The sequence below is a fragment of the Capricornis sumatraensis genome, chromosome 6 (assembly GCF_032405125.1).
Source record: "Capricornis sumatraensis isolate serow.1 chromosome 6, serow.2, whole genome shotgun sequence".
NCBI lineage: Eukaryota > Metazoa > Chordata > Mammalia > Artiodactyla > Bovidae > Capricornis > Capricornis sumatraensis.
In genome coordinates, this window is record NC_091074.1 from 121017612 (window position 1) to 121044798 (window position 27187).

The 27187-nt window shown below is 56.6% G+C and overlaps 1 protein-coding gene across 1 annotated transcript in view; it reads right to left on the reverse strand.

The window, feature by feature from the left end:
- Positions 1–24595, reverse strand: part of TPO (thyroid peroxidase) — a 37723-nt gene extending 13128 nt beyond the window's left edge. Inside the window, exons 1-13 of the mRNA XM_068973663.1 lie at positions 24531–24595; positions 23694–23787; positions 20433–20517; positions 17915–18084; positions 15776–15908; positions 10356–10485; positions 8569–8775; positions 6700–7206; positions 5427–5682; positions 4608–4778; positions 3597–3834; positions 2672–2880; positions 2033–2203 (exon numbers count right to left, since the gene is read on the reverse strand). Coding sequence (XP_068829764.1) covers positions 2033–2203; positions 2672–2880; positions 3597–3834; positions 4608–4778; positions 5427–5682; positions 6700–7206; positions 8569–8775; positions 10356–10485; positions 15776–15908; positions 17915–18084; positions 20433–20517; positions 23694–23787 — 2371 coding nt within the window. The 5' untranslated portion in view covers positions 24531–24595. The remainder of the gene's footprint in view (positions 1–2032; positions 2204–2671; positions 2881–3596; positions 3835–4607; positions 4779–5426; positions 5683–6699; positions 7207–8568; positions 8776–10355; positions 10486–15775; positions 15909–17914; positions 18085–20432; positions 20518–23693; positions 23788–24530) is intronic.
- Positions 24596–27187: the final 2592 nt, after the last annotated feature.

Here is a 27187-nt window from a genome sequence, read left to right on the forward strand (position 1 = left end):
ACAGCATCATCATTCAGGATTTGAAACAGCTCAACTGGAATTCCATCACCTCCACTAGCTTTGTTCATAGTGATGCTTTCTAAGGCCCACTTGACTTCACATTCTAGGATGTCTGGCTCTAGATTAGTGATCACATCATCATGATTATCTGGGTAGTGAAGATCTTTTTTGTATAATTCTTCTGTGTATTCTTGCCACCTCTTCTTAATATCTTCTGCTTCTGTTAGGTACAGACCATTTCTGTCCTTTATCGAGCCCATCTTTGCATGAAATGTTCCCTTGGTAACTCTAATTTTCTTGAAGAGATCTCTAGTCTTTCCCATTCTATTATTTTCCTCTATTTCTTTGCACTGATGGCTGAGGAAGGCTTTCTTATCTCTTCTTGCTATTCTTTGGAACTCTGCATTCAGATGCTTATATCTTTCCTGTTCTCCTTTGCTTTTCACCTCTCTTCCTTTCATAGCTATTTGTAAGGCCTCCCCAGACAGCCATTTTGCTTTTTTGCATTTCTTTTCCATGGGGATGGTCTTGATCCCTGTCTCCTGTACAATGTTTGAACCTCCGTCCATAGTTCATCAGGCACTCTATCTATCAGATCTAGTCCCTTAAATCTATTTCTCACTTCCACTGTATAATCATAAGGGATTTGATTTAGGTCATACCTGAATGGTCTAGCGGTTTTCCCTGCTTTCTTCAATTTAAGTCTGAATTTGGTAGTAAGGAGTTCATGATCTGAGCCACAGTCAGCTCCTGGTCTTGTGTTTGCTGACTGTATAGAGCTTCTCCATCTTTGGCTGCAAAGAATATAATCAATCTGATTTCGGTGTTGACCATCTGGTGATGTCCATGTGTAGAGTCTTCTCTTGTGTTGCTGGAAGAGGGTGTTTGCTATGACCAGTGCGTTCTCTTGGCAAAACTCTGTTAGCCTTTGCCCTGCTTCATTCTGCATTCCAAGGCCAGATTTGCCTGTTACTTCAGGTGTTTCTTGACTTCCTACTTTTGCATTCCAGTCCCCTATGATGAAAAGGACGTCTTTTTTGGGTATTAGTTCTAGAAGGTCTTGTAGGTCTTCATAGAACCATGCAACTTCAGCTTCTTCAGCGTTACTGGTTGGGGCATAGGCTTGAATCACCAGGATGTTGAATGGTTTGCCTTGGAAATGAACAGAGATCATTCTGTCATTTTTGAGATTGCATCCAAGTACTGCATTTCGGACTCTTTTGTTGACCATGATGGCTACTCCATTTCTTCTGAGGGATTCCTGCCCACAGTAGTAGATATAATGGTCATCTGAGTTAAATTCACCCATTCCAGTCCATTTTAGTTCACTGATTCCTAGAATGTCGACATTCACTCTTGCTATCTCCTGTTTGACCACTTTCAATTTGCCTTGACTCATGGACCTAACATTCCAGGTTCCTATGAACTCCGGGAGATGGTGATGGACAGGGAAGCCTGGCATGCTGTGATTCATGGGGTCGCGAAGAGTCGGACACGACTGAGCGACTGAACTGAACTGAACTGATGCATCGGACCTTGCTTCCATCACCAGTCCCCTCCACAACTGGGTGTTGTTTTTGCTTTGGCTCCATCCCTTCATTCTTTCTGGAGTTATTTCTCCATTGATCTCCAGTAGCATACTGGGCACCTACCGACCTGTCTCTCCCATCAGGAAGCTTCCATAAGCCTCTTATCTGTCTCCATCAGAGGACAAACAGACTGAAAACCACAATCACAGAAAACTAACCAATCTGATCACCTGGACCCCAGCCTTGTCTAATTCAATGAAACTGTGAGCCATGCCGTGTAGGGCCACCCAAGACAGACGGGTCTTGGTGGAGAGCTCTGAAAAAACGTGGTCCACTGGAGAAGGGAATAGCAAGCCACTTCAGTATTCCTGCTTTGAGAGCCCCAAGAACAGTATGAACAGTATATTAAGTTACATTATAATATTAATACACGTTAGCCTTAATTTGAAAAATGCAGACTCAGGGGTCGAGTCTTACTGAGACACACCCATTGAGCCACTGACCTCGACAGATGGGGGGCTGGGAGTCCCAGCCGCGCCGGGTGCAGGTGAGCTGCTCGGGCCCTTGGAGCTGGAATCCGTGACGACAGGAGAACACCAGCAGCCTCCGCCCAGATTCGTTGCAGAGCAGGAAGCCCCCATTTTCCACGTTGTCCGGGAAGCCACAGGCGTCGTCTGGGCGAGGTCGGCCGGGGACCACAGTAAGCGCAGCATGCCTTCCAGTCCCTCCGCTGGGGCTGCACCCCCCAGCCTCCCAGGAGGGTCAGGTCCCCAGGCTCCTCCCTCCAGGCAGGATCCCTGCCCAGCTCTGGCCCTCCCGCCACCCCCTGCCCCGGTGAGGCCTCTAACTCCTCCCCTCGTACCAGCCTTGCCCAGGCTTCCCGCCAATCCCCCGGAACCCCATTAATCAAAGGTGATCACAGTCCACACCGCACATGGCGGGGATGGGTCTCAGGCATCTGACCACGCTCCCGAGCCCGGGAGTTGCAGTGGCTCCTGGGCAGGCCCAGGCTGTAGTCCAGGGAGCAGCTGAGCAGGGGGACGCCCCCAGACAAGCCTCCCCTCCCCTCCCCTCCGAGACACGGGGCTCCCGCTCCCAGACCCCGACCTTGACCTTCGAAGAGAAGCTCGCGATTCTGTTACCTGGAGGAGGGGCCTCCCGCCAGGCACGCAGGTCCATCCCCGGGATGCGGTCACATGACTCGAAGTCCTGGGGCCACTGCCCCACCCGGAAGGCGTCGCGGGGCACGTGGGTGAGGCCCGTGTTGTCGCAGATGACGCGGGACAGCGAGTGCCGGCCCAGCTCCCGCCGCTGGGCCTCAGTGAACACCCCGTGGTGCTCCCACCAGAACCTGCAAGGACAGGCGTGAGGACACTACTGTGAGAGCCCAGGCCGGGCCCGCGACCACACCTGCCCACCCTGGTGCCCACCCTGCCCCCGCCGCAGGGCACCGCGCCCGGCCGTCCAAGGCCTCGGGGGCAGGGCGGCCCCATCAGGTGGTGACAGTGATGCAGAGCGGCTCCAGTTCAGGAGGGGCTGCAGCCTCAGGAGGGCCCGCAGCCTCAGGAGGGGCTACAGCCTCAACTTAGGAGGGCCTACAGCCTCAGGAGGGCCTGCAGCCTCAGGAGGGCCTGCAGCCTCAGGAGGGTCTCCAGCCTCAGGAGGGCCCACAGCCTCAGGAGGGGCCACAGCCTCAGGAGGGCCTCCAGCCTCAGGAGGGGCTGCAGCCTCAGGAGGGCCTGCAGCCTCAGGAGGGTCTCCAGCCTCAGGAGGGCCCACAGCCTCAGGAGGGCCTCCAGCCTCAGGAGGGGCTGCAGCCTCAGGAGGGCCTACCATGCAGGACCTTCCGCAGGGCCCTCCTCCAGCCCGATGGACGAATCACAGGGCAATTCCAGTGCTGAAGACAGGCTCCCTTCCTCCCCAGAGGCTGCATTGCCATCAGAGCCCGGAGTGGGCCTAGGCCCCAGAGCGCTCCTCTCTCCCCGTCGCATGAAATCCTGCCCTGCGAGAAGAGCCCTCTGCACCGCCAGCCCTGGCCCCTCAGAGGGAGCTGGTTGGGTCCCCTACCGGTCCCCATCCCTCAGGGCCTTCATCTGCTTTCCCACGAGGCAGGCGAACAGCGGACCAGTCCGCGCCCCCGGGAGGAAGCTCTCCGCCAGGCCGCCCAGCCACACGTCGACGTTGTCGGGGTGCCCGTACAGGTCCAGGATTCTGTCGGCCATGCTCCCGTTGGCGGTGGCCGCGCCCAGGTCGGCCCGGGTCTCCAGCCTGGACAAGCCGCAGAACTGCCGCCACTCATTGTACCCTGGGGGAGAGGGCCAAGGCTGCCTGTCCCTGGGGTCCAGACGCCCCCCACCCCCCTGCCCGCCAGCTGGGGCTGTGGCCGAAGGGTCCCGGTCACAGCGGCACCTGGAGGCCCCATGCCCGGCAAACCTCGTGCCGGACAGTTCTAGCCCAGATGGCGGGGGCTTTGGCGGGGGCTCTCAGAGCTTGTCCACAGACCAGCGGGGAGTCCTGCCCTGCTGCTCACTGCTGGCCTGGGCGGTTCCCCAGGAGGGCTCAGCCTCGGCCCGGCACCACGGCTGGGCCGGGCTCCGGGACATGCATTCTGGGCAGCGGGCATCCCTGCTGCCTGTCACGGATGCCTGGCAGACTCCTGTCTCCCCACCTCCTGTCTCCCTCCCCGGGCACTCAGCACCGTTGTATTTCTGTCACAGAGTCTAGGCCTGACGAGAGGGTCCTCACTCTCCCCAGCGACCAGGAGACTGGACCAGAGACAGCCTGGAGGCAGTGGGGTGGTGCCCACTGGCCCCAAGGACGCTCAGAGAGGAGCGGGGGAGGTGGACACTGCATCCTGGGGCCCAACGTACTGCTGTGTGTCCGGGAAACAGCCTCGCTTCCCCGACTCACTCCTGCTGGACACCTGGGCCCCTTCCCCGGCAGGGGCTCAGGACATCGGCTGCTCCAGGGTCTGAGAAAAGCTGAACAGCCTTCAGTCTCACAGCTAATGTGCCTTACAAGCCGCTTCCTGGATGCGGGCAAAGCCATAGGTTCGGCCCTCTGCACACCGAGGCCCACCTGGCAGGCCGTGGTCCCGGCCCCGCTGCAGGTTGATGGACGCCAGGTCCAGGGTCCCCGTGTCCGACAGCACGAAGAGCCTCTCCGTCAGCTCCTCGTTCAGCAGCTGGTCCTGCACCTGTAGCTTGGCTGGTCTCGCCAGCAGACCCCGCATGACGGGGTCCACGCCGCCTGGAGGAGGCAGGAAAGAAAGGCACGCCCTCAGCTGAGTCCGGGAAACAGAACCAGGCCTCGACGGCAAACTAGGCTGCTTCTGAACAAACGTGTCTCCTGAGCTCAGGAACTCCCCCCGCCCTGCGCCCCCTCCCCCCTCCCCCCTCCCCGCGCCCCCCTCCCCTTCCCCCCTCCCCTTCCCCCCTCCCCTTCCCCCCTCCCCTTCCCCCCTCCCCTTCCCCCCTCCCCTTCCCCCCTCCCCCCTCCCCGCCAGGGATGGCCAAGTCTCCCGGCCCTTAGGGCGCCGCCTGGTGGTGGACTCCCCGTCCGGACCCCACAGCCCGACCACCGCGTGCGGCGGAAGGGACAGGGACCGGATGGCGGCTCAGGGGCGGGGCGGCGGTGTTTCTTTCTGAGCCACAGAAGCATGACAGCACGAGCACGCGCTCGCTGAGTCTCAGGTGCCGACCAGTGAGCGCAGCCCAGGTGCTGAGGGCGCCAGGGCCCTCCTGCAGTTCTGGAGACCCGGGCCCCGGGAGAGAGCCTGACGACCCGGGCTCGCCGTTTAGAAAGCGCCTGGGCAGGCGCTGCTTCCCTCGGGAGCGTCCAGCCAGCAGGCAGGATGCCACCGGCTCGTCTTCTCGAGGGTGGGCCGGGGGTGCCCACCTTCCTCGAGGAGCCGCCAGGGCCGGAAGAAGGCGTCCCTGAGCGGCAGGCGGGACCCCGGGTGCTCCTGGAAGCGGGCGTCCAGCCGCCGCACCAGTGGGTGGATGGTGGCATGGCCGAAGCGGAAGGCGGCCGTGGAGAACACGTTGGACACGGTGGGGTCCACGCTGGGGTCGTAGCCTCTGTAGGGGCCCACGTGCCGACCAAAGGCCTCGGGGCCCAGGATTCTGGGGACATAATCGCGCAGCGTGATGATCTGCGGACAAAGGAGAGCTGGTGGGAGCCCGGCCCAGACACTGGGTCCCAGCCCGGGCCACGGGGAGGGCCTTCTTCCTGCACAAGCCTGGGGGCCGCCGCACCTCCAGGGTTGTCTTTGGGGGTCATGCCGTCTGGCAGGGGAGCAGGAGTAAGGAACACTATCTGTTCCAAACAAGTTCCCGCGATCTCGGCCTTTGTGGGGTTGGGTTGGAGACAGCCCCAGCAGGGCTCAGCAGCCTCTGCTCTGACCCCTCGTTGCCTGGGCTACCAGGGACCAAAGGCGGACAAGGAGCAGGCCCATCCCATCTTGAGGTCGCCGTGTGGATCTGGACGAGACCCACCTTCCTCCTTTGTAACTCAGGATCTACAGGGACGCGGAGGGGTTAAAGGGCTGCTGTCCAGGGTCTGCTGCAGGAGCGCCCACGTCAGAGACCAGCAAGCAGACGCCACCGACTTAGAACGAATCCAACCCCCTCCCCTCGCCCGTGAGACCAGTGGGCTCAGTAAACTGTCTGACGGGTGCCAGCAATTTCTCCAACATCACTCAACTGAGAATGGCCAACTTGACACTCCACCCAGTATCCTCTGATTTGAGGTTTAAAATATCATAATCAATCTTTTTGCTGATTTGCATATCTCATACAGATTGCTTTCCCTTTTGCTTTTCTCCATTGTCTCCGAAATAAATCACAGTAATCGGTGGATCCCTCTCAAAGGGTTGCTGTAAGGATTAAATGAGTTAAACCACCCTCCCCCCACCCAGCACTTATAATGGTCTTGGCATCGGGGGAGCACCGGTGGGCCGTGCGTTACTACGGCTGCGGCGGCCGCGGTCTCCTGCGGAACAATCACCGCCAGAGCGATAATCGTCCTCCCAAGGGACGCGGGGCTTCCACGGGGGCGCCAGGGCCCTAGTGTTTCAGAAGTGGCGGAGGGTGTATAAATCTCACCCCAGGGGCCCACGCAGCCCTGCGCGCACCCAGGCGTGGCGCCCACGAGGTCTCGCCCCGCGCACCTGGTGCAGCGCGCCCACCACCTTGCGCGCCTCCTGGTAGGCGGCGTCCGCGCTCCAGTGCGCGTTGAGGGCCTTGAGCGCGGAGGCCAGGCGGTTGTGCTCTCGCAGCCACAGTGTGTGCAAGGCCGCCAGGGCGGGGACCTCGCTGGCGCGGCCGTCGCCGGCCAGGAAGCAGGGTGCGCGGGCTCCGGGCGCGCCGGGCTGGGGAGCGCAAGCCGGGGGCGCGGACGGCGGCGCGAAGGGCAGGAAGGCGCGGCCCGCGTCCCGGTAGCGCACGTTGACGCGCAGCAGCCCCTCGGCGCTGGTCCAGTTCCGCAGCCGCCGCTCCGAGGCCGCGGAGCTGCCGTACACGGTGGACGCGTCCAGGAACGAGGTCAGCCCGTTCATCTGCTGGCGCGGGTTGGCGGAAGACAGGTTGCCGAACAAGGCGCCTTGGGTCCCGGTGCCGCAGGCGGCCGTGGAGCGGTGAAAGGGCAGACAGGCGGGGCCCGCGGCGCTCGCGGGGAGCTGGGGGAGCGGGAGTCGGGTTAGCGCGCGTCCCGGGCCCCTCCCCAGAGGCGCTAGGCGCCCGGGCTGCCCAGCCCCGACAGCACCTCCGTTCTCCGCCTGCCCGGGCGCTCTTCCGCGCGCAGCCCTCCTCCCGCTCAGGGGCATCGGACTGACACGCAGCTGCGCAGGCGCCCGCTCCCCCAGATTTCCCTCTGGTTTCGCCCCGCCTGGGGGGGCCACCCCTGTGGATTCCGGCAGTGTGGGGGTGAGGCTTGGGGCCGGCTCTCCTTGCCTCTCCCCCAACCAGGAAGCTCTTCCTGGGGCCCGCATCTCCCCAGCCCCCTTCCTAGCTCAGGGCGCGGGGGATCGCTGCTCAGCTAAGGACTCCCAGCCCACGCAGGCCGCTCATGGGTACGAAGTGTCCCTCCCAGCCTCGGAGATAGTGTCTTACAAGGCTCTGTAGGAGAAGTACATTGAAACGCCTGCCGGTACATCTTCCCTGCAGGCAGGGGGGAAACCGGAAGAATATTAACAGAACGGTTCCGCTAGCCCTGTCAAAAGCGCCAGGCTCCGGCCCGAGGCTAGTGGTTGAATCCCGGGGTCTGTTAGGAATTCTGCCCCGGATTCAGGGCAGGGCTGTTCTCTGCTTCGCTACGGTGACAGCTGACAATAGTAACAAAGCTGGAAACGACCGACCCCAGTGCCCACCAGTAAGCGAACTGGTTAAATAAGTTGTGATTTGAACACAGTTGGGTAAGGAGGGCCATTTAACAGCCCAGTTTCTGTCCATTTGATGACGTGGAGCCGCGGGTAAGGTTTATTAGTAAGCGGCTCACGCTGGGTTCACATCATGTGCACAGTAGGACACAACAGATGTGCGTAAGGTGTGTGTACGTGCTCAGTCGTGCCCGACTCTCTGTGACCCCATGGACGGCACCCGCCAGGCTCCTCTGTCCATGGGGTTCTCCAGGCAACAATACTGGAGTGGGTTGCCATTTCCTCCTCCAGGGGATCTTCCTGGGATCAAACCCGCGTCTCCTGTGTCTCCTGCACTGGCAGGCGGATGAACCACCGAATAAAGTATAACACACAGATAATTTTAATTTCTTTTTGTTTTGGCCCTGTGGGGTCTCAGTTCCCCCACCAGGGATTGAACTGGCACTCTAGCTCCTGGACCATCAGGAAATGCCCATACAGATAATTTCATACCCATGCATGTGCAGATAGTTGCTGGCAGAAAATACAGGAAATTCCTCACAGCTGTAACAACCCCCACCCCCTGCCCCGGAAACAGGACAAAGAGTGACCCGTCCGTGTTTGACACTTCAAAGTGGTATCTGTTAGTTTCATAACAAAGTGAGGGACGTTCAGAAATCCTACCTGTATGGGAAAGCATGGGCTTCGGGGCTCGCAGGTCAGCTGGCAGTCGGCCCCCGCCCCGGGGGCAGGGGGGCCCGCGCTCTGCGGCGTGAAGGCGACGTCGTGGTCGATGTACTGGCCCCAGGCCGTCAGGAGGTCAGAGTACCGGTCGTCCCCCGTCACAGCCTCATTGGAGGCGTGTATGATGCGCCTGGTCACCTCCCGGACCTGGAGGGGCAGACCAGCCGTCACATGTAGGAGCCACCTGCCCGCGGGCGTGGGGAAGCCGGCGCCTGGCAGTGAGGGGCCAAGGGCAGAGCCTGCATTTCAGAGGCTCCGTGCCATGCTTAGGGCCCGGGAGCTCCTGGGGGAAGATGGGATCCTGGAGACCCCCGACTGTCCTCCTTGAGATTCATTGCTCTGTGCTGATTTGGGGCCAAGAGGGCAGGAGGAGGAGGGGACGACAGAGAATGAGATGGTTGATGGACATGAGAGTGAGCTCTGGGAGCTGGTGATGGACAGGGAGGCCTGGCGTGCTGCAGTCCATGGGGTCACAAAGAGTCGGATATGACTGAGCAACTGAACTGAACTGGTTTCTTCATTTGTAAATAAATACAAAATGTCCATCTTCCGGGAGTGGTGTGGAGATTAAACTGAATCCTCCAGGGATTATCTCCAGATAGTCCGTGGCTGAGAGGGGGTGCCTAGTGCCCAGGGGTGAGGGAGAGGGCTGCTCCCCGGCGTTGAAGCCCGTGAAGTTTGCCTGGCCCGAGCTCAGACCTGTTTGGCGTCAGCGGCTTCTTTTCTCCACTTCTTTGTGACCCTGAACGTGTATGCCTGCTGTCCTCTGCTTGTCTCTCTACTGCATTTGGGGGCAGACTTGCTTTCTGGCTTCACTAGCCCCAAAGGAGGGAGGCTTTGCCCCACGAGGGGTTGCACCCAGAGCTTCCCCAGCCCTGATTCAGGTTACTCAGAGGATGAGATTTGGGACTCTGAAAACGCTGAGACTTAGATCAGACTTGGGATTCTGCGTTGCTGCTGTGATGGCTGAGACAATGGGGGCCTTGGAATGGGGTAGGTGGGTTTTGCAGATGGATTGGGGCTAACATTTCTGGGGTCAGAGGGTGGACTGGTACCAGGGTGATGGCCCCCGAGATGTCCACGCCTGCATCCCTGGAGCCCGTGGCAACATCACATGGCTACAGGGACTTAGCAGGTTTGGTGACTGAAAGGACCTGGAGATGGGGGTGAGCCTAGATTCCAGGGGGATCTGATCTAAACACACGGGTCCTTAAAACCTGAGACCCTTCCCTGACTCACAGGAGATGCGACTTTGGAGCAAAGGCACAGAGACGCAGCCTTGCCGGCGTGGGGGCCCGTGAGCCAAGGCCGGTGGAAAGCACCCGCTGCTTTGTTCACTGAAGCTGTCAGTCAGACTGGGGGCTGGCCACCCATTTTTGGACCCAAGAGACCAGCAGATTAGGTTTGAGTTTATTTGACAAATGACTGGCCTCTGGGAGCAGGTAGAAATTGCCATCTTTGCCTAAATGAGTGAATTCATAAGTGTCTTTGAACCTGGCCAGTTCTCTTTCTACTTGTAACTTGACTCTGCGTTGGTCCATCTGCTCACTGGCTAGTCAGAGCCACAGTTCCCGGGCTACATGGTAAGTAGCCACCACCCCGACCCCGGCAGGGACACCCACCGGGGCCTGACCTGTGGAGCAGGGTCTCAGCAGAGCTGGGCCCCCGGGGGAGGGGAGGTTTGCCAAGCTCTGAGACGCGTGCAGCCCTGTTGTAGCAGCACTGACCGGCGGCAGGGGAAAGCCTCTGTACAGGAAGTGGGGGTTCCAGCCTCGGGGCTCACTGATGCCGTCCTCGTAGGCGGGGGGCAGCCATCTGGCCAGCGCTGTGTTGGAGGCTCCCCAGCGAGGGTGGTCTCTGTGGAGACAGAAGGGCACGGGCTGTGTTGGAGTCCAGGAGGAGGAGGGAGGCAGCGACGGGCCGGTGCTGGGACCTGGCGTCACAGTCTCTGGGTGAAGCCACGTGGTGCGGCTGCTCCCTGGGGTTGACTGGAGGGTGAAGCCCTTGGTCCAGCGGGGGCCGCACGCCCCGCGGTGCGGAGATGCTCGGGGGATGCGCTGGCGCCGTGGTCTCCGGGGAACTGACTTCTACGGCAGCCGCACGCGCCCTCGCCCAGCGCCTGAACCAGTGCGAGCTGCGCGTCCACGTGCTGGCGCCCCCGCCGCCCAGCCTCCGCTTTTCCTCTGAGGCTGCCTCTCATCCGGAACTCGGGGCGCGCCACAGGCACCCCCGGGGCTCCCCACAAAGGCGCGCCCTGATTCCTCCGAGCAGCCTCCCTTGGGCACCATGCAGCCCCCCGGGCAGCTGCCCTTTCCTGTCGCCCGTGTTTACCTGGAGGACAAAGTTTCTCCTAGAAAGTGAGGTCGCTGGAACTTCCTGAAGTGTTCTTGATTCAGAAGTGGGATGGCTGTATTCATACTTTTATTTGAATCAAAAATAAGTCAGGCTTTTTCTGGGAGAGAGTAACTGTCAGTTGGTTGGCGCGGATCAGACAATGAGATGGACTCAGTCAAAGGGGAAAATGGGGATGTTTTCTCTAAACAGATGGATCTGCAGTTTCGTTCTACTGGTCAAGATATATTTTGACAAAAACATAAAGTTCCTGATGAGGCAGAGTTCTGCCTAATGTCATTCTGATTTTACAAATGACTTTTGAGCCTGACTTTTGTGTCATGAAGGTACCTCAAGAAGAGGCACCTATTAATAAGAATCAATTGATAAGAATCAATCAAACTGGAAAAGGTCAGTTTTCATTCCAATCCCAAAGAAAGGAAATGCCAAAGAGTGTTCAAACTACTGCACAATTGCACTCATCTCACACGCTAGCAAAGTAATGCTCAAAATTCTCCAAGACATGCTTCTACAGTACGTGAACCGTGAACTTCCAGATGTTCAAGCTGGATTTAGAAAAGGCAGAGGAACCAAATAGCCAACATCCGCTGGATCATCAAAAAAGCAAGAGAGTTCCAGAAAAACATCTATTTCTGCTTTATTGACTACCCTTTGACTGTGTGGATCACAAAAAAACTAGAAAATTCTTAAAAAAGCCTGGGAATACCAGACCACCTGACCTGCCTCCCAGGAAATCTGTATGCAGGTCAGGAAGCAGCAGTTAGAACTGGACATGGAACAACAGACTGGTTCCAAATCAGGAAAGGAGTGCGTCAAAGCTGTATACTGTCCCCCTGCTCATTTAACTTATAGGTGGAGTCCGTCATGAGAAACGCTGGCCTAGATGAAGCACAAGCTTGAATCAAGGTTGCTGGGAGAAATATCAATAACCCCAGATATGCAGATGACACCACCCTTATGGCAGAAAGTTCAGAGGAACGAAAGAGCCTCTTGATAAACGTGAAAGAGGAGAGTGAAAAGTTGGCTTAAAACTCAACATTCAGAAAACTAAGATCATGGCATCTGGTCCCATCACTTCATGGGAAATAGATGAGGAAACAATGGAAAGAGTGAGAGATTTTATTTTCTTGGGCTCCAAAAATCACTGCAGATGGTGACTATAGCCATGAAATAAAAAGACACTTGCTCCTTGGAAGGAAAGATATGACCAACGTAGACAGCTTTTTAAAAAGCAGAGACATTACTTTGCCAACAAAGGTCCATCTAGTCAAGGCTATGGTTTTTCCAGTGGTCATGTATGGATGTGAGTTGGACTATAAAGAAAGCTGAGCGCCGAAGAATTGATGCTTTTGAACTGTGGTGTTGGAGAAGACTTTTAAGAGTCCCTTGGACTGCAAGGAGATCCAAGCAGTCCATCCTAAAGGAGATCAGTCCTGGGTGTTCATTGGAAGGACTGCTGCTGAAGCTGAAACTCCAATACTTTGGCCACCTGATGTGAAGAACTGACTCATTTGAAAAGACCCTGATGCTGGGAAAGATTGAAGGCAGGAGGAAAAGGGGACGACAGAGGATGAGATGGTTGGATGGCATCACCGACTCAATGGACATGAGTTTGAGCAAGCTCCGGGAGTTGGTGATGAACAGGGAGGCCTGGCTGCAGTCCATGGGGTCACAAAGAGTCGGATACGACTGAGCGGCTGAACTGAACTGAAGAATCAATATGTCCCAGAAATGTTTTTCACAACGAGAAAATGAGAGACTAATGGTTGGTAACTAGTCCTTGAGCAAATCAGATATGAATAGTAAACCTATACATAGGTGATCAAATATGTAAACGTATGAAATAAACACGTGAATATAAACATTTACAAAGTATAAGGATAAAATACCTACAGAACATATGGGAAAGTCAAGGACTGTGTAAAAGGAGAAAATAAAATACTTTTAATCATAAAGGATCCGACACGTAGGAAAAAAAACAAATTAGAATGAAAGTGTTCGTTCAAGAGAAAAGAAGAATGTGGGAGTTTTCTGTTAGAGAAAAATTTGCTCTGTTCTGTAAAAACGGATTCTTCTGTGCAAAGCTGTGGTGCCCAAGGCCCCTCGGTCTTTATCAACACAGCCGTATGGCAGTGATAGCCATTTGGGTGGTTGGTGGTGACAGAGTCTCCCAAAAAGATAGGAGCGAGGCTGGAGTTTGCGGGTGAGCAGGAGACCGCTGTGCTAGGCTCTCTGAGGTCATGCTCAGGGTCAGTTGAATCAGAGACCGGGATCTAGGCTTCTCAGCTTCTTTCCTGCATCTGCTGTGCAGGCACTTAGAACATCTAGGCAGTGAAGGCTACAAGAACTGGGCAAGCTGCTAAGGGTTTTTAAAGCTTTCAAAGTATTTATAAAAATAAATACCGAAAAATCAATGGCTTTCAGAATTGAAGGAGACTCGTGTACCCCAGTGTTCATCGCAGGACTGTTTACAATAGCCAGGACATGGAAGCAACCTAGATGTCCGTCGGCAGACGAATGGATAAGAAAGCTGTCGTGCATATACACAATGGAGTATTACTCAGCCATTAAAAAGAATACGTTTGAATCAGTTCTAATGAGGTGGACGAAACTGGAGCCGATTATACAGAGTGAAGCAAGTCAGAAAGAAAAGCACCAAGACAGTATATTAACACATATATGTGGAATTTAGAAAGACGGTAACGAGGACCCTGTACGCCAGACAGCAAAAGAGACACAGATGGAAAGAACAGTCTTTTGGACTCTGTGGGAGAAGGCGAGGGTGGGATGATTTGGGAGAATGGTATTGAAACATGTATATTACCATATGGGAAATAGGTCGCCAGTCCAGGAGGTCTGATGCATGAGACAGGGCGCTCGGGGCTGGTGCACTGGGATGACCCAGAGGGATGGGATGGGGAGAGAGGTGGGAGGGGGGTTCAGGATGAGGGACACATATACACCCGTGGCAGATTCATGTCAGTGTATGGCAAAACCAATACAATATTGTAAAGTAATTAGCCTCCAATTAAAATAAATAAATTTTTTTAAATCGTGGTTTTGACGCTAACTTATCATTACCAATGGACTGTAACACCCACCCATCGTTCTTATGTGAATGTGGCATCTTTGTGTCCTGCCTGAGAGGGAGAGAAGCCGTGCGCTGAGGACCGTCTGACCGTCTCTAAGCGCCTGTTTGAGGCGGGGCCGCCCGTGGCTCCAGACCCTGGAAAAAAGGCTCTTCCTCTCTCCTGTGACTCCCGCCCAGCCCAGCTCTCAGGAGTGACGCCCCCTTCTGTCTGAAGGACAGGGAATGGGCGTGAATTCTAGCATCAACCCTCCGCTGCTCTCTAGCACCACTGAAGGGGCTCGCTTTAGGACCACGTTTCATCAGCTGCAGTGAGTCAGCATTCACGTGGTGTTCTGAGCAGTTACAGCAGCCGCTCTTTATTGAAATCCCATAAAATGTGGCTCTTTGCCTCCACACGAGTGTTAGCCTGACTGCTGAGGCAACAGGCTTTTTGCTGACTGACTGTTGGGTTTCAGCAGCTCCTGGGAGGGCACGTGGTCTCCATGACCGTCTCACTGGGGTCAGAGCCCAGGGTCCTGGGCAGGACCCGGGGCACCGTGGAGGGGCCTTGTGGCCCCTGGGTCAGGTCCCCTAGGCTGCTGGCCGCGCTCTTGGAAGCTGCTTGACTGGGGTGGGATAACCCAGTCCCCAGAACGTGGTTCCTTCAGTAGCTTTGCATTAGTGAGCTCACTGGGGATGGTCGCAGAGCTGACAAGCAGCGGGGGGAGACGTCTCTGGAGGGGAGTTTCACAGGGAGACTGGTATCCCCCCATCAGGATCTGTCTGAGCACCAGCTCCTCTCTCCCGGGCCCCAGGAGCCTGACAGTCTCTGGGCCTCTTCTGATAAGAACTGGATGTGAGAACACTGGCGTTTGGAGCGGGCAGGTCTGAGCCTGCAGAGAATCAGCGACCTTGCGGCTGACCCTCAGCACAGTGGCCCCAGCAGCTCATTGATAAGACAGCAAACCTGGCTTCAAGGCGCTGTTACTCCAGGTCCCTGGGTCAGTGTTTCATGATTTGGGCAGAAAGAGAAGTGTAACATTCCTGTTGGTCATTTGGATCTGGTTACTGTAAATACGGGGACGCAAGATACCGTCGTCACCACGGAAGGAGAGAGACTTGCCTTCACCCACATTTCCCTGGACGGCATGTCCACTCGAGCCCGCCAGCAGCGAGGCTGGGCTGCCCCCTCATCAGGGTCGGGGTAACAGCAGAGAGGGCAGCCCTGGGCAGGGGAGACCAGGGCCTGGTCCTGCCGTCCTCCACACCCGTCTGCGGGTGCAGTCTTCCTGGAACCGGGCCCTGGGGCTCACTGTGCAGGGGTCTGGAGGCGGAGGGGTGACCTGGGACACCGGGGCGCTGCCTAAGTGGACTGACCTCCGGACGGGGCGAGCTGAGAGTGGACGCAGACACGCAGAGAGAGAGATGAAGAAGACTGGGGTGGCCCCAGGGAGGCCGGGGAGTTTCACAGCGAGCATCCTGGTGGCAGTGGTTCCTGTCTGCCTGGGAGCTGAAGACCTCTGAGACCTGTGTCTTACTAAAGACACGCACAGGAGTGCTGGGGACGTGGGTGTAAGGGGCAGGCTGGACCGCTTCCTGTCGCCGTGGAGAGTCAGTATTACGCGCTTTCTTTAACAAAATCCCAGATGATCCAGGGACCACCCGTCCTGACGGCGACTGTCACGTTCAAATCCGATTTGCGGGTGAGGCGGCCCTGGGAGGTACCTGTTGTTGCAGGCGCCCGTGATGAGTCTGTACTTGCTGACCAGGCAGGTGGCCGGACATCTGGGCGGCAGCATGTGAGGCAGGCATCCGGACAGGTTTGCGATCACGCTCAGCAGCCCCTCCGAGAGAGCATCTGAGGGAAGGCCCCGGCGTCAGCCCTGTGCTGCGACGACCTGCCTGCCCCGTGCCCCCCCTAGCCTCGCCCCACCCCTGCCGCAGGACTCACACGGAGGCTTTGCCCCTCTTGGCGGGAGGCCCTCCCTTCTCCTTGAAACCAGCCCTTTCTCATTTTCCCTTCTTCAGTGTATTCATTGCTAAGAATGGGAGATTTAACGTTTTTTCTTTGCTTTGTGATCTTTCAGAAAAGCGATTCTGAGAGTCCTGGCCCCAGAGATGAGCCCTGGGGGCCTGGATGTAGAACCCCGGGTTTGCCGCACCCCAGCCCCAGAGGACGTGAGTGCACGGCCTTGATCAGCCCCCGACCCTGCCTCAGATGCTTCCTAACGATGTCCAAGCGTCCCTCTACAAACCCACCTTTTCCCCTTCGTGTTGATGCTGTTGGGTCCTTCTTACAAACCTCTGTAGTTTTAGGGTCCCACAGAACACCCTGTTCTTTCTTTTTGCCGGTTCTGTTGCTATTTGTGACAAATACAAGCAAGGACTCTTAGCTGAAGAAATCGTCGTTTCTCCAAGATGGTTCGTATAAATCTTCAAAGACAATGCCGTATAACTGACCAGATGCTAACGCAATGAGACACTCACTAGCAAATTCACTCTCAATTTCAAAGGGAGCTTCTTAACTATTACTGTTCACTGCACAGCCTCTACGGAATGACTCTGTGGACACTGAATAAAGCTTAGGCCACAGTTTTGTCCAGCTGATGGAGAAATGGGCATTCCCGAACAAAACAGGCATAAATTCTTCGTACCAGGAGATGCTCAAGCAGACACGAGAGTTTTACAAGCGAAGTCCACGAGAAGGACCACGATTGTAGCTGCATCAATACAGAACCAGCATTGACACGCAACTGGGGGAGGGTGCCAGCGGTAGATGGTAGTTGCCAACTGGTGATGGGCTGCTAGGGGCGTCTGGATCCTGTCGCTGGTGCTGCATTCTGAGTTTTCTAGACTGGCTATGCTGATGATGGGAATAACGAAGAGCACCCTAGATCACAGGGGTCTTCAGTTCTGCACCTTTGCCTGGACTGAACCCGTCCACTGAAGCTCCAGGCGCACCCCTTTGGGACTCTACAGCGAGAACACAAGGCCGAGGTCTTCTGGCCGCAGTCATCGCCGCAGGGCAGGACCGCGGGCCGACAGTCCTTAGAAATGGCTTTCAGCTGCTTCAACGAAAACCTTTTCAAACGGGTCCTTGGTTGCTATGAAGTCAGTTAAACTGAACTGCTAAGCTTAGTGTCTGCGAATTCTGGTTAACCTCGATTTAGCTGAGTCTGTCTCATTCTAAAGTAAATCAGCATTAAACTAATCTACAGCTAGTTGGGAGGAAAAACTCAGACACTGCGTAGCTCGTGGCACCACACAGGAAAAGTCTGCAGAAGTTCACTGGAACGGACCCTGCTTTTCCAGTTCCTCCTCCGAGGACTCACCGCCGGGCCTCACGTTCGAAAGCACTTCCGTTCTGAAGTGGAATGGAATTCCACTTAAGCGCCGCTCTTAAGTCAGCGGAGTCCTTAGTGGGACGCAGCCCCCGGTCTCCTGGTCTGCCTGCGCCCAGCCGAGTGGACTGCGGCGCGACTGCTCCTTTCGGGGCAGCACGTTCGACCCCAGAGGCCCCGGCAGGTCCTCAGAGGCAGTTTGCTCAGCAGCGGGGCGGCCGTCCTGGTCTCCCTGGACCACGCTGCCTCCCCCAGAAACTTGTTTCCTCGAGTTTTAACCACACCGGTGGGGCCTTGGAAGAACCTTCCAGTTACTTCACACCATAGAGCAGGACGCTGAGATTGTTGAGCCGGCTCTCCAAACTCAGTCTCAGCAGCAGAGCAAAGCCAGGACGTCGTGACTCTTGACCAGAGTCTCAAGAGCTGCTCGCTTGTCCCGTGAGCCAGCGGGCGGCACAGGCCTCGCGCCCTGCTGGCACCCTCCCCAGCTCCCCGCGCTCGGCCCTGCCCCCTGGGCGCTCACCTGTGGGCAGCCGGGAGGGTCCAGACCGCAGGTGACCCCGTCTCACCGCCTCCTGCACCGAGGCCTCCATGACCTCCGCCGCCCGGGACGCAGCGCGGCTCGTGGGCTCAGGGAGTTTGGAAAAAGACAGAAGTTGCGATGGGGAAATGACTTCCCTTTTGTGGAGGTTTCTAGGCACAAAGAGGAGTGAGCGCGTGTGTGCCAAGTCACTTCAGTCGTGTCCGACTCTCTGCGACCGCAGGGACGGCAGCCCGCCAGGCTCCTCTGTCCGGGGACTTCCCCAGGCAAGCATACTGGAGTGGGGTGCCTCCAGGGGCTCTTCCCAACCCAGGGGTTGAACCCACATCTCATTATGTCTCCTGCACTGGCAGGAGCGTTCTTGACCACTAGCGGCACCTGGGGAGCCACAAAGAGCAGATGTGAAGTCAGCTGTTCTTTTATGGTGTTTGGTGACCTCTTCATCATCAGTCATGTGAGCCTGAATCACAAGTGAGGACCAGGGATTCAGTGAAGGGACAGGACGTGAGTGCGGACGGTCTGCTGGAAGGTGAAGGGACTGACGGGCTTGCCACGTGAGCTCGTCTGCTCCTTGCCACAGCTGTGTGAGGTCAGCCTGCTGGTCAAATCCAGGGAGTGAACGGGCTTGCTCACCGCCCGCCCATTCGCTGGGCGTCTCCGTGGAAGCAGAGATCCTGGTGCTTTTAGGACACTTTTCGACAGTGGCTCGTGTGTGTGTGTGTGTGCCGTTGATTCACGCTATTCTTTGTGATAGACTTTCATTTTTTGTTTTGATAACGTGGTCTCACATTTTATATGGATATTTTTTCTAGCCTACTGTGAAGTAATGGTTTTTACGGCAACCCACTCCAGTGTTCTTGCCTGAAGAATCCCAGGGACGGGGGAGCCAGGTGGGCTACCGTCTATGGGGTCGCACAGAGTCGGACATGACTGAAGTGACTTAGCAGCAGCAGCAGCAGCAGTGTTATTTAAGGATATTTTAAGGGCTTCTAGCAAAGAACCCGCCTGCCAGTCCAGGAGCTGCAAGAGACATGGGTTCAGTCCCTGGGTCAGGAAGCGGCCCTGCAGCAGGGCAGGGCAACCCACTCCAGTGTCCAGGCCTGGGAAATTTCATGGCAGAGGAGCCTGGCAGGCTACCGTCCACAGGGCCACAAAGAGTCAGACACACTGAAGCGACTTCACACAGAAGCACACAAGGCTGCTTTAAGCACTAATCAATCTTTCTGAGGCCATCCCTGTGAATAAGTAAGTTATGTGACTTGAAAAGAATCCGGCTGGACATGTGGGTCCCCACGACTGGGCGGGGCTCTGGGAGCCAGCAGCTGTCTTGGTCCCAGACCCCGAGGCCCTGAGGCTGTGACCCCTCGCGTGCACGCACTCAGTGGAGCAGCTCCTCACAGCTGAGCAGCAACAGGCCAGGGACTCAGCTGTCTGGGGCTCTGGTTCCAGTGGGGCCGCCTGTTTTCAAGGTTTCAATGGCTTTCCTTCTGCTGTTACTAAAATCCACTGTTAGCACAGTAAGCAAGTAGCCTTGGTTTCAACATTTGCATTTAAGACGAAGCCCCCAGGCCACACATTTTGTCAACTCCGTGTCAGGAGTGAGTTCCCCCTCTGAGAAGGCAGGTCACCTGGGGACAGGAGGGGCAGCCCTGCACAGCCCCGCAGAGTCGTCCTGCCCCTCCATGGATAGCTGACACTACGCTTGTGTTCACACTAACAGAGTCTGACTTCATGGGAGATATTTCTTCTCTTTTTTTCCCCTTTGATTCAAATTGTTATGAAAAAATAAAACTTGGCTGCAGCCAGTATGGATGACAGGGCCTTTTTCTGGCGGGAATAGTAGAAATTTCGAAATAAATCAACCCCTGCCTTGTGATATTTTGTGTCTTGAGAGCTTATATAATTATCGCTTAGTTTCCAACAAAATAGCACACTTGTGAAGAGAAAGCCTGCGTTTTAGATTTTCGTTTGCTGTGCTTGGAGAGGAAATGGCAGCCCACTCCAGGATTCTTGCCTGAGAAATCCCACGGACAGAGAAGTCGGGCTGCAGTCCATGGCGTTGCAGGAGAGTCAGACACGACTCAGCAGCTAAGCAACAGATGAGACTATAATACCCTCAGTGTTGATTCTGTTTAAAATCAAGGTGTTTCCTAACGACTCAAAAAGACGGTGGGCAGATTTAATTCCTAGGTAAAGTTACACCTGTGTGTCTGGACGCCCCCCCCCCCCCCCCCCCCGCCCCCAGTCTTCGGGCAGTTTTCCAGGAGCCAGGCCTTTCGAACCGGGAAATACTGAATTCCCGCTGCGTCACTGCCCTCTGCTCTGTTTTGCTAAGAGAGAAACTTTGAGGCTGAATGAGGGTCTCAGTTACTTGCACACGATCCTAGAAACATGAATCAACCATGTGAGTTTCAGCTCCTAATTTGTAAAATGGGGGACATCGTGAAGAAGACCAGCGGATCCATGCAGACGCCCCACCGCCCCCTCCCAGGCACCATACCTTCTCATCGCAGCGTAGATGGACTTGTCCACCAGGAGCCTGCTGGCCTCCACGATGCCCCTGACCTGAGACTCCTCGGTCTCTCCTACGAATGAAGCATCACAGGATCAGACAGAAATCCACAGTCTCCACCCCCTTAGGTCTCTCCTTAGGTGTCCAGCTCGATGCAGCGACGACCAGGTGGTTCCGGGCCTCCACCCGGTTATGACTGCCCTTCCTCCCTTCCTTTCCCTCCCCTTCCCCTCCCCCGGCCCCCCTTCCCTGCCGCCTCCCTCTAACCCTGCGCCCCTCCCCCTCCCTCTAACCCTGCGCCCCTCCCCCTCCCTCTAACCCTGCACCCCTCCCCCCATCAGGGCCCCCACTGCCCCTGGTCCATTCGCGTCTGACTCTCTCCTAACAGCCACAAGGCCAAGGCGTTGGAACATTTGCCATGAATGCCTTTGTACTTCGGTCTCGACTTTGCACAAACCCCTAGAAACGAACCACGATCCATGTGGTGATAAAGGCACGTGGTTTCCACGATAAGTACTCTGCGTGGAGTTTTAGAGAAAGAACTTGAAGACTTGATACACAAACAGTCCTACAGTTCACAGACCCGCTGTCAGGAGAGGGCACCTGTTCCTGAGTGTTTATCAGCCAGATTCCCACATGCGTGTTGTGTCCACGAGCGGCCCTGGGAGGTGGGCATGAGCCTGGCCGCAGCCCTGCCATCTCTAAGGCCCCACGGGGAGGAGCAGCCCACCCAGCAGAGACCTCAGCCTGAGGGGCGCCCCTGGACACACGACGGGCACCCGTGGACCAGGCCTGGTCCTCCTGGCCCGTGCCCTCTGCGGGCTCTGGACAGGTGACAGGGAGCCACCGACGCCTGGTGTCTGTGAGCCTGAGTGACATAACCCAGCTCAGACAAGAAGTCTGCTGGTTTGTCACGGAGGTTGTGGCTGTGGAGAGGTGTAACCGATGAGGGCGACATGTCAAAAAGTCCAACCCTTCCGTATGAAAGATAGCTAAGCAACCAGGACCTGCTGCGTAGCTCAGGGAGCCGTGCACTCAGGATTCTGTAACAGGCTCCAAGGGGAAAGAGCCAGAAAAGGAGCGCATGTACACACACACACACATACACACACACACACGTAAGTGTGGGCATCTCAGTCGGCACCAGGGGCGAAGAACCTTCCAGCCAGTGCAGGGGACACGAGAGACCCAGGTCCGATCGCTGGGTCCAGAAGACCCCCTGGAGGAGGAAATGGCAACGCACTGCAGTATTCCTGCCAGGGAAATCCCACGGACAGAGGAGCCTGGCGGGCCCCAGTCCACGGGGTCACAAAGAATCGGACATGGCTGAGCGACTTAGCACGGCTCGCGTAACTGATTCCCTTGCTGTACACCTAAAACTGACCCAGCCCTGTAAATCAGCTATGTGCTCAGTGGCTCAGCCCTGCCTGGCTCTCTGTGGCCCCAGGGACTGCAGCCCGCCAGGCTCCTCTGTCCGCGGGGTTGTCCAGGCAGGAACACTGGAGTGGTTGCCACTTCCTCCTCCAGGGGAGCTTCCCGACCCCGGGACTGACCTGCGTCTCTGGCACCTCCTGCGGTGGCAGGCGGACTCTCCTCCGCTAGCACCACCCAGGAAGCCCTGAGTCAAGTACACTTCCATTAAAAACAAATAAACAGAAAGTTAGCATGTCATTGTTTCGTTTAAAATGACTGATGGTTTATCAACTGGAAAAAGCGTCATTGTATTAAAGATTATAAACTTTAAACACTATGACTAATAATATTTTCTAAATAAGTAATTTTCAAAAGTAAGCAAATAACTAGTCAGCTTTGAAATACTCTAATGAATAGTGCATTAGTACAAAGTACAGTGCTTCTTTAAATCAAATTGTGTTGTGTATTATTTAGATATATACTAAAAGTTTAAGAAAAAACCTCTCAAAGGCGGGGAAATAGTAAAAATTGCTCTAGCAAAGCTGTAACTTTCCCAGTTCTTAAAAAATGCGTGATTTCTCACACTCGGAGCTCTTGTGTGCAGGCACTTCTGTATTTTATCGAATAAATCTTGCTCGTGAGGACTTTGTTGCTATGGTTTGTAGAACGAGGTCTTTGATGAGTATGAAATGAAATGACCAATTAGTTCACAAACATTTACTGCAACTCATCCTGTGCCAGGTCTTGGGGTGGTGGGTTTACTGGGCTTGGAGCACGGGGGGCATTTAAGATGGAGCTGGCCCTTGTGTTTTCTAGTTTGTGTTGTCTAGACAGCACACACTCAATACTTGACCCGGAGCGTCTCAGAGGTGCTCACAAATAGGACCGCAGACAGCACGCACTCAATACCTGACCCGGAGCGTCTCAGAGACGCTCACAAATAGGACCGCAGTAGAGAGCTTTCCAGTCCCCTCCATTTCCGGACAGGAAAGCGGCCCCGTCAGCAGCGTGCAGGGGCGGAGCTGCACCCTGGCCTCCTCTCGGCCTCAAAGGCCAGGCTGACTTCTCAAGGAGCATCTAAGTCCACGAAGGGCTTTGGAGCAACCAATTGTCCATGTGGCCACGAAGCCATACTCAGTGGCGCTGGAGATGTGGGGCTCCCAGCCGGAGGCTCCCTGGGGCTGAAGGTGACTGGGGGGGTTCGGCGGCTCACCAGGCTTGCGGGTGCCCAGGGTCTCCAAGGAGGGGCTGGGGGAGCAGAGCGTCCACCCCCGATAACCCCAGCGGGGCGAGCCTGCCTGGCAAGGCCCCTGGTGCCAGACACCGGCAGCGAGAGAGCCTCCCGGAGACGCCCTCCTGCGTCATTCCCTCCAGGAACATCCTTCTCTGTGTTTGAGATTTTTTTCTTTTCTTTTTTTCCAAAAAAAAAGCAGAGTTTGAGCTGTGATGATTTCAACCACAGCACAGCTGTACCTTTCTCAACTGAATTTGGCATTGCGGCCCCCTGATTCCAGAAAACACGACACAGAAGTGACTTAATGAAAAATAATTGTGTGGTCAAGGAGCACACAATGACTCCCAAAGAAATGTTTTTTAAATATATGAGCAGGTAACACTGAAGTTTTCTGTTGCGTAATCATAAGAAAGTCAGTTATTTTTCAGAAAGAATTGTGTTTTAATTCTTCTAAACTCAAGAATTATCGTTCTTTTCTTCGAAAGCCAAAGAAACACTGAAGCAGTCTTACCTGACTCTGGAGAACTCAAGATGCTTTCTGATCTGGTAGCGCCAAGCAGTTCCTTTATGATTTTGGAAGACCGTAATTTATCGCTACTCACCCCAAAGGAGGCCCCTGGGTCTCAGCAGGAACAAGAAGATGGTTCCGGCACAGGTGACGGCCAGCACCACGCCCAGCACGGCCCGTGCCCGCATCTGCGAGGAGGCGCACGTCAGGCGGCCCCCACGGGGAGCCCTGTCTCCGCTCCTCTGTGCAGTGGTGCCTGCGTCCTGTCGGCCCCCCTCGGCCTGGGTCTGACTCTGGGGGGCTGATTGCCTGTGGCAGGGACCGGCCTTGCCTACTCGACTGTCTGAAAACAGATCTTTCCTCTTGGGCAACTGTGGTCCCCAGAACAGCTCAGTGACAACCTATTTTAATTCATGGGGCTGTTGAACGGTGTAAAATTTCTGGGAGTAACTACTAGGAATAAGATAATGCATCTTGGTTAAAAAAAATAATAATAATACAGGGAACTTAGACTTTAAAAAAGAGGTAAGTAAAATCCCTAAATGGATATAGGGTTTCCTACAACTTTCTTTTTCCTGCTTATAGACCGATTTCAGAACTGCACAGCTGTTAAGACAAAGCAGAAGATTCCTCGACAAATGTCTCTCTCTTCCTAACCTCCAGCTTTCTGTTGATATTTTTGGGCCACAGACTTTGTGAAACTGGGTGGAGCCCAGAGTGCGCTGGGGGCCGCTGACTGTGGACCCTCCCGGCCGCACCAGCAGGCAGTGCTTCTGCGCTGAGATCACAGGAAGCCTGGCATCGTCCGCCCAGAGTCCCTCCTCCCGCCAGCTCCCGACAAGCCCGGGCCCAAACCGCCACCTCCCTCGGGCCACTTTGCAGGTCTCAGTGACAGATTGCTCCCAGAAAAAAGTAAGATAAAAGGCCTGACCTTCTCTGCTCAGCCTGGAGGCAGGTGTGCAGGGCAGGTGACCCCTGGACATGGCCGGCCGCCCCGGGGCCTGGCCTCCCGCCTATAAAGCGGCTCTGGGTCCTGCCTCCCGCCCACGTCACTGAGCTGGACCGGCTCCCGACCCCGGGGTGGCTGGACATGGGCCTCCGTGTTGTCACAGAGTGCCGCCTGCTGGTGGGTCAGGGAGCAGGTGTGACCTCACCAGGGCCAGCTGGTGTTGAGGCCATGGAATAAGAAAGAAAAGGAGAGAGAGCCTAAGTGTTGGCAAAGAAGGAACCAAGGCCCCTGGGAACCCTGGCGCTGTCCCCTCTGGCTTTTCTGTGTGAAATTCCGTGTGAAGAGCACCGTGGTCTTCAGAGGCGCCGGACTCTCCAAGAAGCCCTGCCGATGGCCCTCCGTGACTCAGCCTGCAGCCCCGTTTCCTGGAGGGGATGGAGCGTGTCTCCCGGTTTGTGGGGGGCAGCTTCTGAACCTCTGCAGCCTCCGTCTGAGTCCCGGGGTCTTTCTCTTCGATGCATGAAGATCGTCTTTCTCTTCGTCTTCCCTCCTCTCTCCTGGGACTTGGTCAAGCCTGAGGCACGCTGTGGACGTAGCCCGCCAGGCTCCTCCGTCCATGGGATTCTCCAGCAGGAATCCTGCAGTGGGCGTCCGCCTCCTCCTCCAGGGAGCCTTCCGAGCCTGGGATCGACCCGGCACCTCGTGTGCCTCCTGCGCTCTTTACCAGCTGAACCATCGGGGAAGCCCCGTCTCCTCTGGGACTTATTTGAGCCTGGAGGAGGCTTCCTGCAGGACAGCTGAGGTTAGACGCTCACACACGTGCAAGGCCTCGCAAGGCCTCTGAGCATGGGGAGGTCCCTGAAGCCTCAGAAGGCCATCGTCAGTGCTGGAAGGCTCCCTCTGCAGGGACCACAGTCAGACAAGCAGGCGGGGCATCCCTCGACGGTCTTGGTGATCCCTCCCTCAAGCACTGGGGGCAGGCTGGGACGGCGAGAGGAGGGGCCAGACCCGGCCGTCAGTGAGCCAGGGACTCGGAGACTCGCTTTCCTGAGAGCCGGGACCCCCAGCAGGTCGAGTTTGCCACCTGAAGTCTTGGGGACCCATTCTGACTCGGGAAACGGTCGAAGGAGGGAGTAAGGAGCAAGGGGAATGGTCCAAGCTGGGGCTCGGGCTCTGAGCACTGGAGCTGCGCGCAGGCCGGAGCTGCGGGGGTTTGCCTGAGGAGTGCGGGGGGCACAGCGGGGCTGCTGCCTGACACGCGAGGGCTCAGGGAGATACGGGCCAGGAGCCTCTCCTGGACTCCACTGGTGACGGCTGTCAGGGCCTGGGGTGAGGGTGATCCCAGAGGAGACCTGGGACCCCGAGTCCTCAGCGGATGCCACGTGGACTCTCAGAGGGGGTCAGCGTGACACAGCCTCGGAGGCCAGCCCTGGTGTGGCTGTGTCCTCGCCGTGGCCAGCCACGTCCGGGGGCAGCGGGTCCTTGAGCTCTCATGACCCTTGCGGAGCCCGGAGTCCGTGTGGTGCCCGCTGGAGGGTGAAGCGTCCCTCCCACTGAGCCCTCAAAGGTTTCTGGCTCAGTGGTGCCCCCGCTGTGTCCTCACCGGCGGCTCAGAAGAGCTCAGGCTGAGCAAACACATCAGGCAGTGACGGAGCCTGGGGCCTCGAGCCTTCATGCCTGCCCGGGGCTCTGAGAGTTTGACGGAAGCTCAGCCCCACAGCCCTGCCCCGAGGGGGCGGGGGGCAGACCGAGGTCACCGTCCTCCAGGAAAGAGAGGGAACAAGGGGCAGCTTTATTCCTGCTTTTGTGCATTTGAGCCACTTGAAGGGATGCTGGAGGTGTTGGTGGACGTTGAGAGGGTCTCCGGCTTTTCTGGTTTATTACTCTGATACCTGTTTTATATTGTGCATCAAGAGCGCTGATATTTGATGAGTTATAAACAAAAACCTATACGGCTTTCCTGACATGCCCCAGTCACTGCTGACAGACAGTCTGGGAAAGGGGGCCATTTGGGAGGTTCACGTGGACTCTTGGTGAAGAAACATGTGTCCACGGCCCCGGGCCCTCCACCGCCAGTTCACACGCAACCCATGGACGCGGTCTATGCCAGGGACCTGCTCCGCCCCCTGCCACATGTGGGCCCCTCCTGTCCACGATGAGGCGGCCACCGCAGGCGTGGTCCTGCCTGGGTCCCTGGGGGGGCTCTCCATGATGCCACCCCCAGGCCACGTGGGCAGGGCCAGCCCGGGCACATCAGTGGTCCACTCCTGGGCTCTGGCTGGGAAAGCCCTCAAGCCCACCCCACTGGTGGGACCCCAGGTGTGGGCTCAGCCCGAGGCTGCGGGGCTGGCAGGGATCGCCCGACGCCCGCTCTGCAGTGTGGGCTCCAGGGCCCCTTTTGTCCTGCTGTGTCTGGTCTTCCAGCCAACCCTCACCCCTGCTCCCACCCCTGAGGAGTCTGGAATTCACCCTGACAGATGGGCGCTCGGAGTCCCATTTCGGCAGAGATGGGTCCCCAGTGGAGACTGGCGGCTGGTTTAGAGGCGGGTGTGGTACCTGCGTCCTTCCACTGCAGATCCAAGGCGAGGTTCGGGTGGGTGCTCCTGGGGGCCAGCGGGGGTGTGAGCCTGGGGAGGGTG